We start from the raw sequence: 13623 nt of genomic DNA, 5'->3' as shown, positions 1-13623 counted from the left end.
TGCCCCTGGGTTTCCGAGGTCGAAGGTGTATGAAAGAGTTACCTTTTCTGTCAAAACCGATAAAGATTTAAACTTCGGGGCGGAACCTCCCCGTATAAAGGTTAAAGAGTAACTCTGCCCCCGGGTTTCATTACCAGTACAGAATCTCGTTTATCAAGAAAAAAAAGCTTTTCGAGGGAATTCTCTCCCCCCCTTTTTTAATTTAAAAAATTTTTATCCTAGTTGTTGGTTGTATAAAAAAAATTTTTTTTATAAAATAAAAAATTATATACACCTTTAATTTTACAGTCGTCTTGTGGTCTACGAGGAAATGCCCATTACATGTCATTACATGTCATTATCATGTCATTATCATGTCATTATATGCCATCGCTTAACATTTTTGATGGTTAGTCAAATATGCATCATTAAGGATTTCACAAGAATAATTTCGGTGACCTTGAGCGAACGCGAAAATTTTTATATTAATTTTTGTCATCTTTTGACGCTTTGAAAAGCACGGGACAGATTAATGGCCAAACAGGATATTAAATAACGACAAGCTGTCTTTTTCAAAAGTTGACAAATTTTAATGACAACAGTAATTTCAAGGTAATGTTTGTAAGAGCTAAACGTTGTTTAAATTATTTTTTTAAAAAACTCATGTTTGGTCAGCTTAAACTTTTAATACATTGTAGATCAAAGTTTGCTTTGGTTCTCATTTTAGCACTTATTTTAGAAAAACGTAAACACAGACCAAATAACCATGCAAATGAAGATTCTGGCTCGCATGAATAATTTAACGGCCACAGCGAATCAATATACAAATGAATGAGCCTTTCGTGAATATTACGGACTTATTTTAATGTGTCGATAGCGTGACACCTAATACATGAATTGAATGTTAAAAACATTTATATCTTGTACTTGCTCGCTTGGCAACACGTTCGACGAGAGGTCACTGAAGAAAAAAGTAAGTATCGAAGCTGAGCACTAATTTATTATCGCTTAATGTTTTACACATGCAAGGCTCATAGCAAACAAAACGCACTAAATATGCCATATCCGGCCAAAGCTGCGAAGAATTAAACGTTCGCAGTTGACATCATAAGCAATCACGAGAGCCTGTCCAGGTCCGAATATTTTTATATGTTAGCGAATTTTAATCATTACGTGGTGGAACGTTTTCTCTTGTAGTCGATCGTCTTTTAAGGCAATCTTTAGGAAAATGTGCTGCGTTATTCTTTCGTTCATTAACGAACTATGCAAACAGAATTAACGCTCAGTTTTGCGATACTGGTGCTGCAAATACAAAACGAAGTCAAGATTCGTATCTTCATTTTAGTTTACAGAAAAAATTTGTCCATTATATTATGTCATCAATCCCACGTTTTCGCGAGGCAGGTGTAAATTTGAACGACTGTTAATTCAATGTTTATCGTGGATATAAGCCAAAACAGTGGTCTGCCGCGGTTGAAAAACATCTGTTGAAGCTTGCTAGCACAATACAAACACGACCCTCGTAATTACAGGTTCGTTTCTCATTGTTGTCTGTCGTTTGGCGGTCGGTTATAAGAGTGCTACGCACTGCGCGTTTATAATTGATCGGTCTTAGTCTTTCACGGAGAGGCAAGCAACCCTTTTCAGAAAGAAATTTGGAAAGCAAGTTGACCGAGAGGTAGTCCGCATATTAATTAATCTAAGGATAATTAAAACTATTGTTTAACACGTGAACCAGTCTGCAGTCAGTCTACAGAGAATCTGATTACCGTATTTATTCGATTAAGCGCCCTGGGCGCTTATTAAATTTTTGGACCTTGAGGGTATGCGTTTATTTGAGGTGGGCGCTTATTCGAGGCTGGGCGCTTATTAAATGTTTACCATTTTTTGCGAGTAGTACGTTTATTTTGCAAGAAAACAATGTAAAATAACTAAACGTGAAGGTGTACAAAAGCTGAATATTAAATGTTCATTGAAAGTTTCAGTAAAAAACTATAAAGGAACTCGGTCTTCGGGATAGTCTCTTAGTAGTACTTAGTCAATTTTTTATCTTAACTTCAACAATAATCAAATTTCCTCTTGTGCTCTCACTTTAAGGGGGTGGAGGTGGGCGCTTATTCGAGGCTGGGCGCTTATTAACTTTTCTTACCTACAGGGTGGGCGCTTATTCGTGGTTGGGAGCTTAATCGAATAAATACGGCACTTGATCATGGCATGCATCGCGTGCAGAGCCACCCTGTTTCTTTCTTTTAGCTTTCATGTGCTCAATTTGCGGCTTCGTTTGACGTGCACACAAATAATTTACGAGGGTATCTCTCGGGTACACGTGACATATTCTGCAGGCTTGCACGCGAATAAGTGATAGGCTGTTTTTTTTTACTGAGCATAAACACAAGCATAACGACAAGTATAAACACAAGCACATGAGAATGAACACACTCATTGTTCTAATGTTGTCATCACGTAGCATAAGCATAAGCTCAAGAAAAACGAAACTGTTTTCTTGTGCTTGTGTTTATGTCACGCGAGGACAGCAGAAAAAAGAATGTTCGTTCGTCTTACGCACTCATGCCAATTCTTGTGTTTGGGCATGTACAATATGTTGTGTTTATGTTGAATGAAAAATAGCCTTATAAGATATTTTTCCCCAGTGACGTCTGGGCAAAAGATAAGTACTGTACTTGTGATAAGGGCACTTGCGTTAGACTGCAGATGCCCTTATCATGGATGGGGTTTGCAATGTATTTCAATTCTACAATTTGTTCTTGTATGTTTGTTTTTCGTTGCTTAGGTTTGTCAAATAAAACTAACGTAACATTATGTATTTAATTCTCAAATGCACCTCAGTAAATTATAAAGCTTTTCGACAGACAAGTAAGATATTATCTTCGAGTTATATCCTCCTGGAATTTTGCCCCAATGCAAAGGTCGCTTTATCAAAAATAAGTGCGTTTTTTGTGAGAAACCGAACATGTTTGCTTAATGCCGTGATTCTATTACCTGCTAACTGGTGTAGACAGTTTGTTGCATTTCAAGAAGACGTTTAGCAATCAGGCAAGTGCAATGATTTAATATTTGACGTGAATGCACCGAACACTATGATCATACTTTGAACAGATTCTGTGAAAACAAAATTCCCAAAGTCTCCTCTTAAAACAAAACAAAACCAATTTTACGGAAGAATTCATACTTCCCCGGCAGTCTAGCCGCTATAACCTTATGTTTGTAGTAAGTTGTATTTACTTGCAGGAATCCGATTTTGCATGGTTTATTACCCCAAGCGTGCAATTTCGGCGACATAGTTTGCAAATTTCGTCGGGCTATTGTCACGGTCAAAACATCCATAAAGAGGTCGAATGATACCAATATAAGAGTGACAGAGATTTTTTTTTTTTTTTGGGGGGGGGGGGGGGGGAGAGTTTGTATACATAGTATATATCCAAATGGCTAGGACGATTATGTTTATTATGGCCACTTGTTTCATAAATCCAGGTTAACTTGTCGGAGGAGCAAATTGAACATTTTACACAAAGCTGAATGTTCCGAGTGCAGAACATTCAATTTAGCTCACTCACAGAAAGCGTTCAGGTCAAATGCCACTTTGAGATTTGGAGCCCAGATATATTCAACTTGTTTTGTTATCCTTTCTTTCCAGCAGGTAACAGCAAACACAACAAAGCAAATGAATGAGCTTGTGAAGAAAAGCATTTTGCGAGCGACCTTGCTTTATACTTACGCTTTTCTTGGAGGGTGCATATTCTATCTAATTGAAAGAAAGCCTGAAAAGAATAAAGATGTTTACTCCAGACTCTCTCAAGAGCTTCAACGGGAGATTGTTATTCAATATAACATTTCAATAAACCAAAGCGATTTTAAACGTTTCATGCAGAGAGCCTTCGATGCTGTAACAATTGGAAACAAAGCGGACTGGAGCATCCTTAATGGTCTTACATTTACAATCACGTCGTTAACCACAATTGGTAAGTGGCTGAATGGACCAACTCAATATTGCAGTAATAGCTTTATAGCCTGGGGAGGGGGGAGGGGGTACTCGACATAATTTCGGGTAGGGAGGCCAGGCCTCCTTTAACCCTGACCCTGTCTAAAACACGAACCTTCGATTTTCCTTCCCTATTTGAGACAGAATGCCAACTTTTAATACCTCACTGGCTTTGTTAAAATCATGGTTAGTAGAGGAAACTCAATTAAGCTAAGTATCAATCCCGAAATCAACATAATTCAGCAATACGAAAGAATTTGTGGGAATTTGGCTTGTGGCTAGAAAGTTTGTATAAATTTACACCTCTTCAGGCATATAAGCCTCTCCTGTTTGACATTGGTCCACTTAAAGATACTCCGTTTAAGATCTAGACAAAAAGGGGTGAAAATCATACCCTATCGGGCCGCACGTCCCCGTTAAGCCCTTATAAGGGAGAACCTCCCCGGGCTTTACAGTACTAACAGGAGTAAACAGAGAGTAGACGGTTGTTGTTATATGATAGATAGATATTCCTTAAAAATACCCAATATACTAAAAACGTCCACCAAGATAAACACAAATCGGACCAATCCATTCAGCAGTTCATGTCGAACAACATAAGTTTTCTAGCTTTAAACCACTGAACTAAGAAGCAAACGGCAAACTGTATGTTAGGGGACACCCGTTTGTGGGAGATCAACAATACATCCATTTGTTCCCACACAATTCAAGCTCCTTATATTTCCAAAGCCGTCAATGTAGAATGTTAGAAGAATGGTATATCACCCATCTAACCGTTTCAAATCGTACCTTGTAAGTCCGACATTCATGCTGGTATTCAGGTTCTTTTCTACAAAATACAAAAAAGTACATTTACGGCTAGTTGTTATGGTTATTTAATCTGTGAATAGACCATTTCCGAGTTAACATTTGCCTCCACTTCAAAACGAGTCTACGTGCGAAACCATTGAAATGAAAATGAGTTTTACCTTCACTTCCATTTTCATGCAAATCAAACTCATTTTCATTTGAATGGTTTTGCATTAGACTCGTCTTGAAACAGAGGCCAAGGGTAACTCGGAAATGGCCTATTGCATACATTCAACTCTCTCTTAAAAGGATACCTTCGGGACCGACTTTAGCTGTCCGTCTTAGAAAGATGTCCGTCTTATACGGGGTTTAGTTACAGTAAAAAGACTGAAAAACGGCAAGGACGGGACCAACATCAGATGTCCGTCTCATCGAGAGGTGTCCATATTATGGATGTGTCCGTTAAGAGAGATTTGACTGTATATGGATTTCGCTGATACACCACCTGTTTGTTCTTTCCATATTCAGGTTATGGCCACATAACACCAGAAACTGCACTGGGTCAAATTGTTACTGTGGTTTATTGCTTTGTTGGTCTTCCCATATCAATGCTAACATTGAAGACTTTGGGAGAAATAATCTCTAAGGTTGTTTACAAGTTCGTTTACATGGTGGAGACCAAGGTATTTTGCAGGAGAAGACCTCGAAGAGTGAAAATAAAAAGCTTTTTTGTAACATTTACGCTGATGATTTTGACCTTATGTCTCGGAGGAATTACACAAATTTACATGGAAAGTTGGACCTTCATAGAAGGCTTCTATGCCTGGTTCGCCACACTTTCTACTATTGGATACGGCGATTACATCCCCAGTTGGAATTTAGTGAAAAATTCTGAGGACCTACCAGTCTCCAAGACAAGTCTTGGCTTGATAATATCTGCTTCAGCCTTGCCCAGTTTAGCAGCACTTTCCGTGGTCTCCGGGGTGCTTAACTCACTCGTGGAAGCCCTTGAAGAATTCAGGATTCAAATTAGGTCCTGTTTTAAATGTCCTGGATACCAGAAGAGAAAATCTTCGAAATTAAATGAACCCCCAAAGGAAAACTCTGCTAGTGGAGATCCAATACAGAGTCGAAGCAAAGCAGATATAACCATTTGTAGCGAGAGAGCACGATCATCTACTGTTTGAATCGAGTGTCAATTTTTACGTTTTTATATAAAACCTTAATTTAGCAAAAAATTGAATGTCTGCCCGGATATGTATCGCAAAAACTTGCCTGCTAAACCTTTTGGGGTTTAAGGAAGGTTTAACGTCATTTCTTATCCACAGAAATGAATGAGGGTACCCCCGTTGTTTTAGCGAAACTTGCGTCAGTGCGTTATGTGCAAGTTGTTGCCAGGAGGTGGATTCGGAAATGTAGTGTCAGTTTGACTGTTTGCGGAAACTTGTTTTTTCCAATTCCACTCGGAGATGCAGGATTTGTGCTCGTATTAGATTGTTGTGATTATATTTCACAACACATTTATTTCCAAATTAAAAATAAGGAAACTTTGTGAAGGAAAGCTATTTTAAGGCGTTGCGAAATGTTTGAAGTTTTAATACTCCAAGTATTGACATGCATAGTAATTAATTAAAATGAAAGTTGACTTAACTAATTATTTGTTAAATAATAAAACAATGAATCGAATTTGTCCTTGTAATCCGTCATAAATTTCCTGCACACAGATTGCAAAGATTCGCTCAAAGTGTTACAAAGTGCTGCACAACCGCAGTCTTCCTAGGTCTCCTAGCTATAAATGCGTTTCGTTGAAAATTTGCTGAATACGAAAGTTATCCTGTTATCCTGCTCAATCTTGCAGAATATCGTCAGATTTAAGCCAAATCGCCCTTTGACCTCGTCGGCTAACAACCAGGCGCTGATATTCCGCGCTATTTTGCAGGATAATAGCCCTTTATTTCTCCCATTTTGAAAATGGGGCAAAAATGTCGCAAAATACAGAGTTTGTATGGGAATTTTATGGATTTCCATGTCAAATAACTTTCACAAAATTGATTTTGTACGTTTTTTTATGAATTGTAAACTTAAGATATTAGAAAAATGATTTTACTGATAAAACGTGGCATTTAAGGGAAACCTGTTATCGCGATTTTAGTTTTCCATACATTTGTCTGCAAAACGGCGCCGATGTCTGGGGGAAAAATTTGAGGACAAATGTATGGAAAATTAAAAACGCGATAACAGTTTTTCCTTTCAGGCTACATTCCTCACATTTCATTAATAAAATCATTTATCTAATATCTCAAGTTGACGATTCGATTCAAAGTTACAAATTCAATTTTATGAAAGTTATTTTACATCAAAAAACTAGAATTTTCCACTTTGCGACATGTTCGCTTCATTTTCAAAATGGCTGATTAACTGCAAAAAAGTCTATTGCTGAATTCATGCACGCTGTGTTTAAAGAATTTCATGTGAAAGGTGTTCATTGCCGCACGTCTTATCACTCGAACAAACAGTACGAACACATTAAACCTGCCCTTCAAGAACTACTGCACTGGCTACCTATTGAACATGGTCTAGGGTGAGAAACCCAGCGGCACACCCCCACCCAAAAATATACAGGGTGCCCCCCCCCCCCCAGGACTCCCAGCAGACGCTAGTCACACTTTGGCCTCTAGTTTGATCCAGCTTACGGTGTAAAAAAGCTCTATCGATCACTATAAATATTAATAGTTGTTGACCTACTTTAATCGTCGAAAACTTTCTTGATCTAGTCTCCTCTGCAGCCGTTGTTTCACGCAACGATTTCACCGTTGCGTGACAAAAGAAACAACGGCTACGAAGAAGACGTCTAATAACTCTAGTAGCCCGTCAATTTAAGGATCATTTCCATATTTCTATTGATCGAGATATCGCGTTTCAGACCCACATATTGTTTCGTTTTTCTCTTTTTTTTTGAAACGAAACATTAAAACGGAAAAATCTCCTACAGAAAGGCGAACAAGTGTGTCATCTATATTTTATAGCGCCGTTTTAAGCAGGATCGGGAAAATTTCTGAAAACAAACACAAACTAAATGACAATGAAAATAATGTCTTGGATAAATAATTTAACAACTTACATGTAAGTGTATGAATACACAAAATAATGTTTGGCGGACTGTGAATGTCGCCGACTCATTATCTTTATTTCAAGAATGTGTGGATAGCGTGAAAGAAGGTGTCGATATTTATTTTGTGAATGAGGCGAAGTCACGGAAATTACCTTTGAGTGGTTAAGCTGTTCCTTGGATACAGTGAGTATTGAAATGCAGTCTTTTGTGATGGTTTAATTATTTAAAGTCAGGCATCCTTCTTTGAGACTTTTCGGTAATAAACGCACCGAAGATGTTTTTACTGCGCTGCAACAAACGAATGTTAACGGTTTTAAGATCCTTCATAGTAATTGCAAATGCAACCAATGTTCCAAACGGGATATATTTGTCGAAATTTTCGTATCAAACAGCCTGAATTATAAAACGCCATGTGTTCGCACGATCACCATATTTTAAAACGGGAAGCAAATTGTTTTCTTCTACTATAATTAAGTGTTTCCTTAGGTTATTTCCACAGCATGCAATTTCACCGAAAACCGTAGTTTTTCTTTTTTCTTTGGCTAGCATTGTTTAAAACGTTGGCGCTCATAAACATCGAACATATTGCGAAAAGTTATTTTGCGTTCGCGCTAACATCAAAACATGTTTGAATGCCAAATACGTTTCCACAGAAACTCATTGTTCACATTAAGTGTCCGTTTCCAATGAAATAAATAATAATTTATGCGTTTTTATTTGAAATTGCATAAAATAACGAAATTCAAATTTGCTGCCTTTTCATTCTGTGGTTTAATCCGGCTTGTCAAGCCCTTCGGGCATTCTCCGCTCTCTGCTGTCATGTGTAAATAATTAAATAAAATCGAAACTACTTCGAGGTATATTTTCATGCTCTAGAACTTTGTGTTCATGATGTGCGCAATTGACCCTGTCATGTGAACACTTTTCATAGTGAAAAATGTCCCATTCGTTATAGCTAAACAAGTTTCGGCTTAGTGTGAACCGGCCAATATTACCTAATTTTGGATATATGAATGAACACGATCGACAGGATATTGCTTCATAATGACTTAACATTCGAGTCATGTCTCAACTATCAGTTAATTCTGACAGATATCAGTCAGCTTTTACGGTGCTGCATCTAACAGCGGTGCCCATCTTAATTGGCCGAGTAATGTCGAGTATTATCCGATGGTTTCCGAGAAACATTCGAGTGATTCAGATCTTTTTCAAACCTCAGGAGACCTTACGACTGTTACAAACAACCTGACAGGGTATCCGCCTAGAAACCAGAAATTGGAAACTTATTCTCTTAATAACTAGCCTCAATTCAGCCGTTTCCTCCGTTTTCTTACTCTCTCGAGAGTCTCTGTCAGAAATAAAATGTGTGGTTAAGCAACATATCTGAGGCGTCTCTTTAATCAGTCTAGACATAGGTTAAAGTGACTAATATACAAGTGAAATTTACACTATTTTCAGGAAACGTTTACCTATGTCAGCTAACACTTTTCTCAACTTTTTTGTAGCTTTCAGTCAAAATGTTAACCAATTGTCAGCAATCGGTGACCAAATTCCGACCCTCTGAATTCAATATAAGCTAGAACCCAAGTATAAAAATGTTTTCTTGGCTTTTAATTCCAGGTAAAACAATGAAGAAACTGCTCTGGAAAAGCCTTTTCTGGCTGGTTTTCTCCTATGTTTACGCGTTTGTTGGAGGATGTATTTTCTATGTCATTGAAAGGAAGCCTGAAACCAACAACGAAATGTTTTCAAGACTCTCGCGTAAACTCCATGAAAACTTCACAAGCCAATATAATGTTTCAATAAACGAAAGTGATTTTCAATGTTTCATGCAGAAAGCCTTTGAAATTGTAAGTGTTGGCAAAAAAATGGACTGGAGCATTCTTTCTGGCCTTAGTTTTACGATTACGTCATTAACGACAGTTGGTAAGTGGTATATCAGTTAGTCACATGATATCCTCTGGTAAATACTTAAAGGAACCACATAACGGACGAAGCATCTTGCAAACAATGGGCTATTTGTTTCGGGTTTCTCGTTTGTAACCTTTAATTTATGTGTGGTTTATTTTGAGATTTCCTTCAGTTTGAAAGTAATCTGTGCGCCAAAAATGATCCGCCCTCTTCACGCTACTTATTGATTGGATGGCAGGAAGGGCGTTTCGTACTCACCCTCACCACAGAATTAAGACGCAGCACGCCAGGGATAAAAAGATTGTAAAGGTTAAGTCTACTATACAACAGAGCATTAAAAAATAACAACATATGCATTCACTGGTGGAACTATCCAAAAATATCTAGGCTGTCAATCAGTGATCATACAATCCTATTTTGAGAAAACGATTGTCGTTGTTTGAATCTACGTCGATATTTTTATTGTTTTTGTGTTCTTATTTAGGTTATGGTCACATTACTCCAGAAACACCACTTGGTCAAATTGTCACAGTGCTTTATTGTTTTGTTGGGCTTCCCATAGCAATGCTTACCCTAAAGACACTGGGAGAAGTGGTTTCTGAAATCATTTACAAGATCGTTTATCTGGTAGAGACAAAGATACTTTGCAGGAAAAGGCCTCGAAAGGTCAAAATAAAAACATTTTTCACGACCCTTATGCTGATGATTTTGACCATATGTGCTGGTGGACTAACTCAAGTTTACCTGGAAGGCTGGAGTTTTATAGAAGGTGTTTACGCTTGGTTCATCACGCTTTCTACAATTGGCTACGGTGACTATTTTCCCGGCTTGGATTTATCCCGTAAGGCATTGCAATCTTCAGACTCAAAGATAAGCATTCTTATTATTATTTCTGCATCTGCCATGCCATGTCTGGCCGGGCTTTGTGTGGTCGCCGGTGTTCTAAATTCACTTGTTGAAGCAGCCGAAGAGTTTAGAATTGCTACCAGATGTAAAAGGAAGAAATCTGCAAAACTTAAAACGGAATCTGAAAAGGGAAACTTTATTGGTAAATTTCAAAAGGAGAGTGATGACGAAGTTGTTTTAACCATGTATACCTCACGTAAAAGGGCACAGTCAGCTTTCTTTTAAACTGAGTCGTCAACGAGTAAATTTACCGCCTTGGAAAAAACGGTATCAGTCGCCGTGTTGTCTAATGATGTAACCAGTATTTCAAATAAACTATTGAAGGATCCGAAACTATTCCAAATAATCTTTAAAGGAATTGTTTCAAGTAATCTATATGTATCAAGGTGCATTTCATAGCTTCAGTTTCCCCTTATATTTCAAGAGCCCCTTATAACACGGGAGCAATAAGCTCTGGAAATCACCACATGGCTTGATGATCCACTGGAACTTCCTTAGAATTCCTCAGACAGAGAACTTCGTTCAAACAACAGTTTATTTCACAAACCTCTTTCCTTGACAATCAAAGCCGCTACTAATGCCACGCAGACGAAAAGCAGCTTGAAAACGCGACCGCTGGTTGAGTATCGATCGGTTCAACTAGCACTACATCTCCCTGGGATGTTAATTTGATGAGAATAGGCTTCCCACGACTTTAATCGCTTGAAGCGTCAGTAGCCAAGTTTCCAGTTATATCATGCTATTTTGAGATAATTACCGATAGTTGTAGTAGAAACTGAAGAGGAAATGTATATATCAACGCAGTACTGAGTATTTGGAATACTACTACTGCCCTGTTGTATAACTTTCTTCTCCTTTATTGTCATTCGGTGAAGCTTAATTTCACCGTTTTGCAATCGAGAAAGCATTGTATTTGAATTAAACGTAATTTATATTTCATAATTAACCGTGCGCAGCCGGTTCATAATCTGGCCGGCTTTTTTTTTTGACTTTTTTGTCGGTAAAGTTTTTTGTCGGTTCCAGACCCACGCGTCCCAGCCGACTCCTTAGTGACGGGCACGCAAGATTCATATTTACTAGTGATCACTCATTTAAGATGAAAACTCTGCTCTCTGTTTAGAGTGAAATGTATACTTTTGTGTCATTCGAGTGTTTAACCAGAAGAGAGGACTGAATAATCACATAGAGTCTACATAGCAAGACCGCTTGGACATGTCCAAGCTATTTAAAACTACCACTACGTGAGACCCATACGACGCGATCGCTCGCCTGTAGCTATAAATAATCATTAACCTATTTTAAAAAATATATTTACAAATACTTTGCGCTCTGTTTATGTGACATTTTTATTTTTCTGTTATTCAAGCGTTTGGCTCGGAGCAAGTACAAATCGTACAATTTACCTGGAACGTTTTGCGTATTGCAAAACAACCCCTTTTTGGATATTTCAATTTTCGTTTCGAGTTTATTTTTGGGAATCAAAACAAAAATTACAAGCTCAGCAAGAATGTGTCAAGGCACGGGATACACGTCATCGCGCCAGGGAAATTACCTGCTAAATCACACAGTCAGGTATGCTCTATTTATATATATATTTGAAAAAGCTCGTCGGACGACGCTAAACGGAGAGATACAACGGGATGGCTTAGTCTACTCTTTATGTGGCGTGAGATGGACTTCTTTTTAATGCCATTCATTAACTGGTATGGGTTTATTTTATTGAACATTCGGAACAAAATAAATATTTGCATGCGTAAACAGGACTTTATCCGGCCAGGCATGTGGTTTTTTCGACTTGTTTGCTCGTTTACAAGCGAAAGTAGGAGAATAGCAGTTATGTGGGGCAAAATTTGGAACCACATTCTTGTTAACTCTCAAGGGACTTTTTTAATTTCTCAAGGGACTGTTTTAATTTCTCAAGGGATTACTTTCAGCTGTGGGTGATCACTTGCGATCTCGTGGAAAAAACGTGACTTGTCACATTTACAAACGTTATATAACAATTTTAAAAGTGACATGTCAGCTTTCTTATCTCAACGCACGTGTGTCTGAAAGGCGATCTATAAAAAGCGTCGCACAAACAATGGATTGCGTAACTAACGCTAAAACACGAATAAATAATCACTAGCACTTACATCGTTTAAAAATTACAAACGTCAAAAATAAACCATACCAAAAAACTCGCTCTTTTCAAAGATATTATTGAAGTTAAAACAAATGCAAGAGATGGGGGCTTCTTTTAGCTTAGGAGCGGTTAAAAATTAGGCCAAATTTGGTCGCTACAAGCGCCATTCTATTTCGTCATCAGCCTAGTTCGTTAGGGACGTGACCTCGCGTTGACAGCAATGTTGCATGAATCGGCTTTACAACATGCGATCGTATCTACGCAGTTCGAGTGGAATTTCAGCTGTTTCAGTCAAAGACAGCAAAATTCTTTCGTATTTCATCTTCAAATATAATTCGAAAGCATTCACTGTATCTATGGCTTTTGTTTAATCCTTCTTTAGCCCACGAATTCGCAGAAGCTGTCTTGATATCCGACCCTCGCAGAGCCTAGACAAAACGCAGCTTGAGTGTATCGATTTGTTTACGCCGATTATATGCGCAATGTTTTCTCCGACAGTAGTCGGAAATATCCGTATTTTTTCGTGCTTTTTCGTGGAGCAATCGTAACGATACGGCCTTGAACACATTGAACAGCGGTCTACCTATAACAATTCAAATATGGCGTCGCAAAAACAAAGACTAGTAAACAAAGCGTCGAACGCATATTTTGCTGTTTCATTTGCTAATTTCGCTGCCGTAATCGACTGCCTCGAAAGGTCCTTGCAATTTTAAAGTATAGAATTGTCAGATCTCGGTGAAATTTGCACTGTTTATTTGTGTAATGTTGAGGAATATGTGTATAAATACCCGGCGCGGACGA

The 13623-nt window shown here is 38.1% G+C and overlaps 2 protein-coding genes across 3 annotated transcripts; both read left to right on the top strand.

Annotated features, from left to right (window-relative positions):
- The first annotated feature begins 336 nt into the window (after positions 1-336).
- Positions 337-6443, top strand: LOC144660717 (potassium channel subfamily K member 15-like). 2 transcript variants are annotated; one of them, XM_078521443.1, is made up of 3 exons: positions 337-952; positions 3638-3959; positions 5297-6443. In XM_078521443.1, exons 1-3 carry the CDS (start codon positions 881-883, stop codon positions 5953-5955), a joined length of 1053 nt encoding a protein of 350 aa, XP_078377569.1. In that variant the 5' UTR covers positions 337-880; the 3' UTR covers positions 5956-6443. The 2 variants fall into 2 exon arrangements, with proteins under 2 accessions (XP_078377569.1, XP_078377568.1); XM_078521442.1 differs by having other exon boundaries at positions 3635-3959.
- A 1428-nt stretch (positions 6444-7871) lies between these two features.
- On the top strand, positions 7872-11631 carry LOC144660261 (potassium channel subfamily K member 15-like). Its single transcript, XM_078520864.1, has 3 exons — positions 7872-8063; positions 9501-9806; positions 10276-11631. Exons 2-3 carry the CDS (start codon positions 9509-9511, stop codon positions 10920-10922), a joined length of 945 nt encoding a protein of 314 aa, XP_078376990.1. The 5' UTR covers positions 7872-8063; positions 9501-9508; the 3' UTR covers positions 10923-11631.
- Positions 11632-13623: the final 1992 nt, after the last annotated feature.

The sequence above is a fragment of the Oculina patagonica genome, chromosome 7, assembly GCF_052425735.1.
Source record: "Oculina patagonica isolate OP01 chromosome 7, crgOcupat, whole genome shotgun sequence".
Lineage (NCBI taxonomy): Eukaryota > Metazoa > Cnidaria > Anthozoa > Scleractinia > Oculinidae > Oculina > Oculina patagonica.
This window is presented reverse-complemented; position numbering and strand designations above follow the sequence as displayed.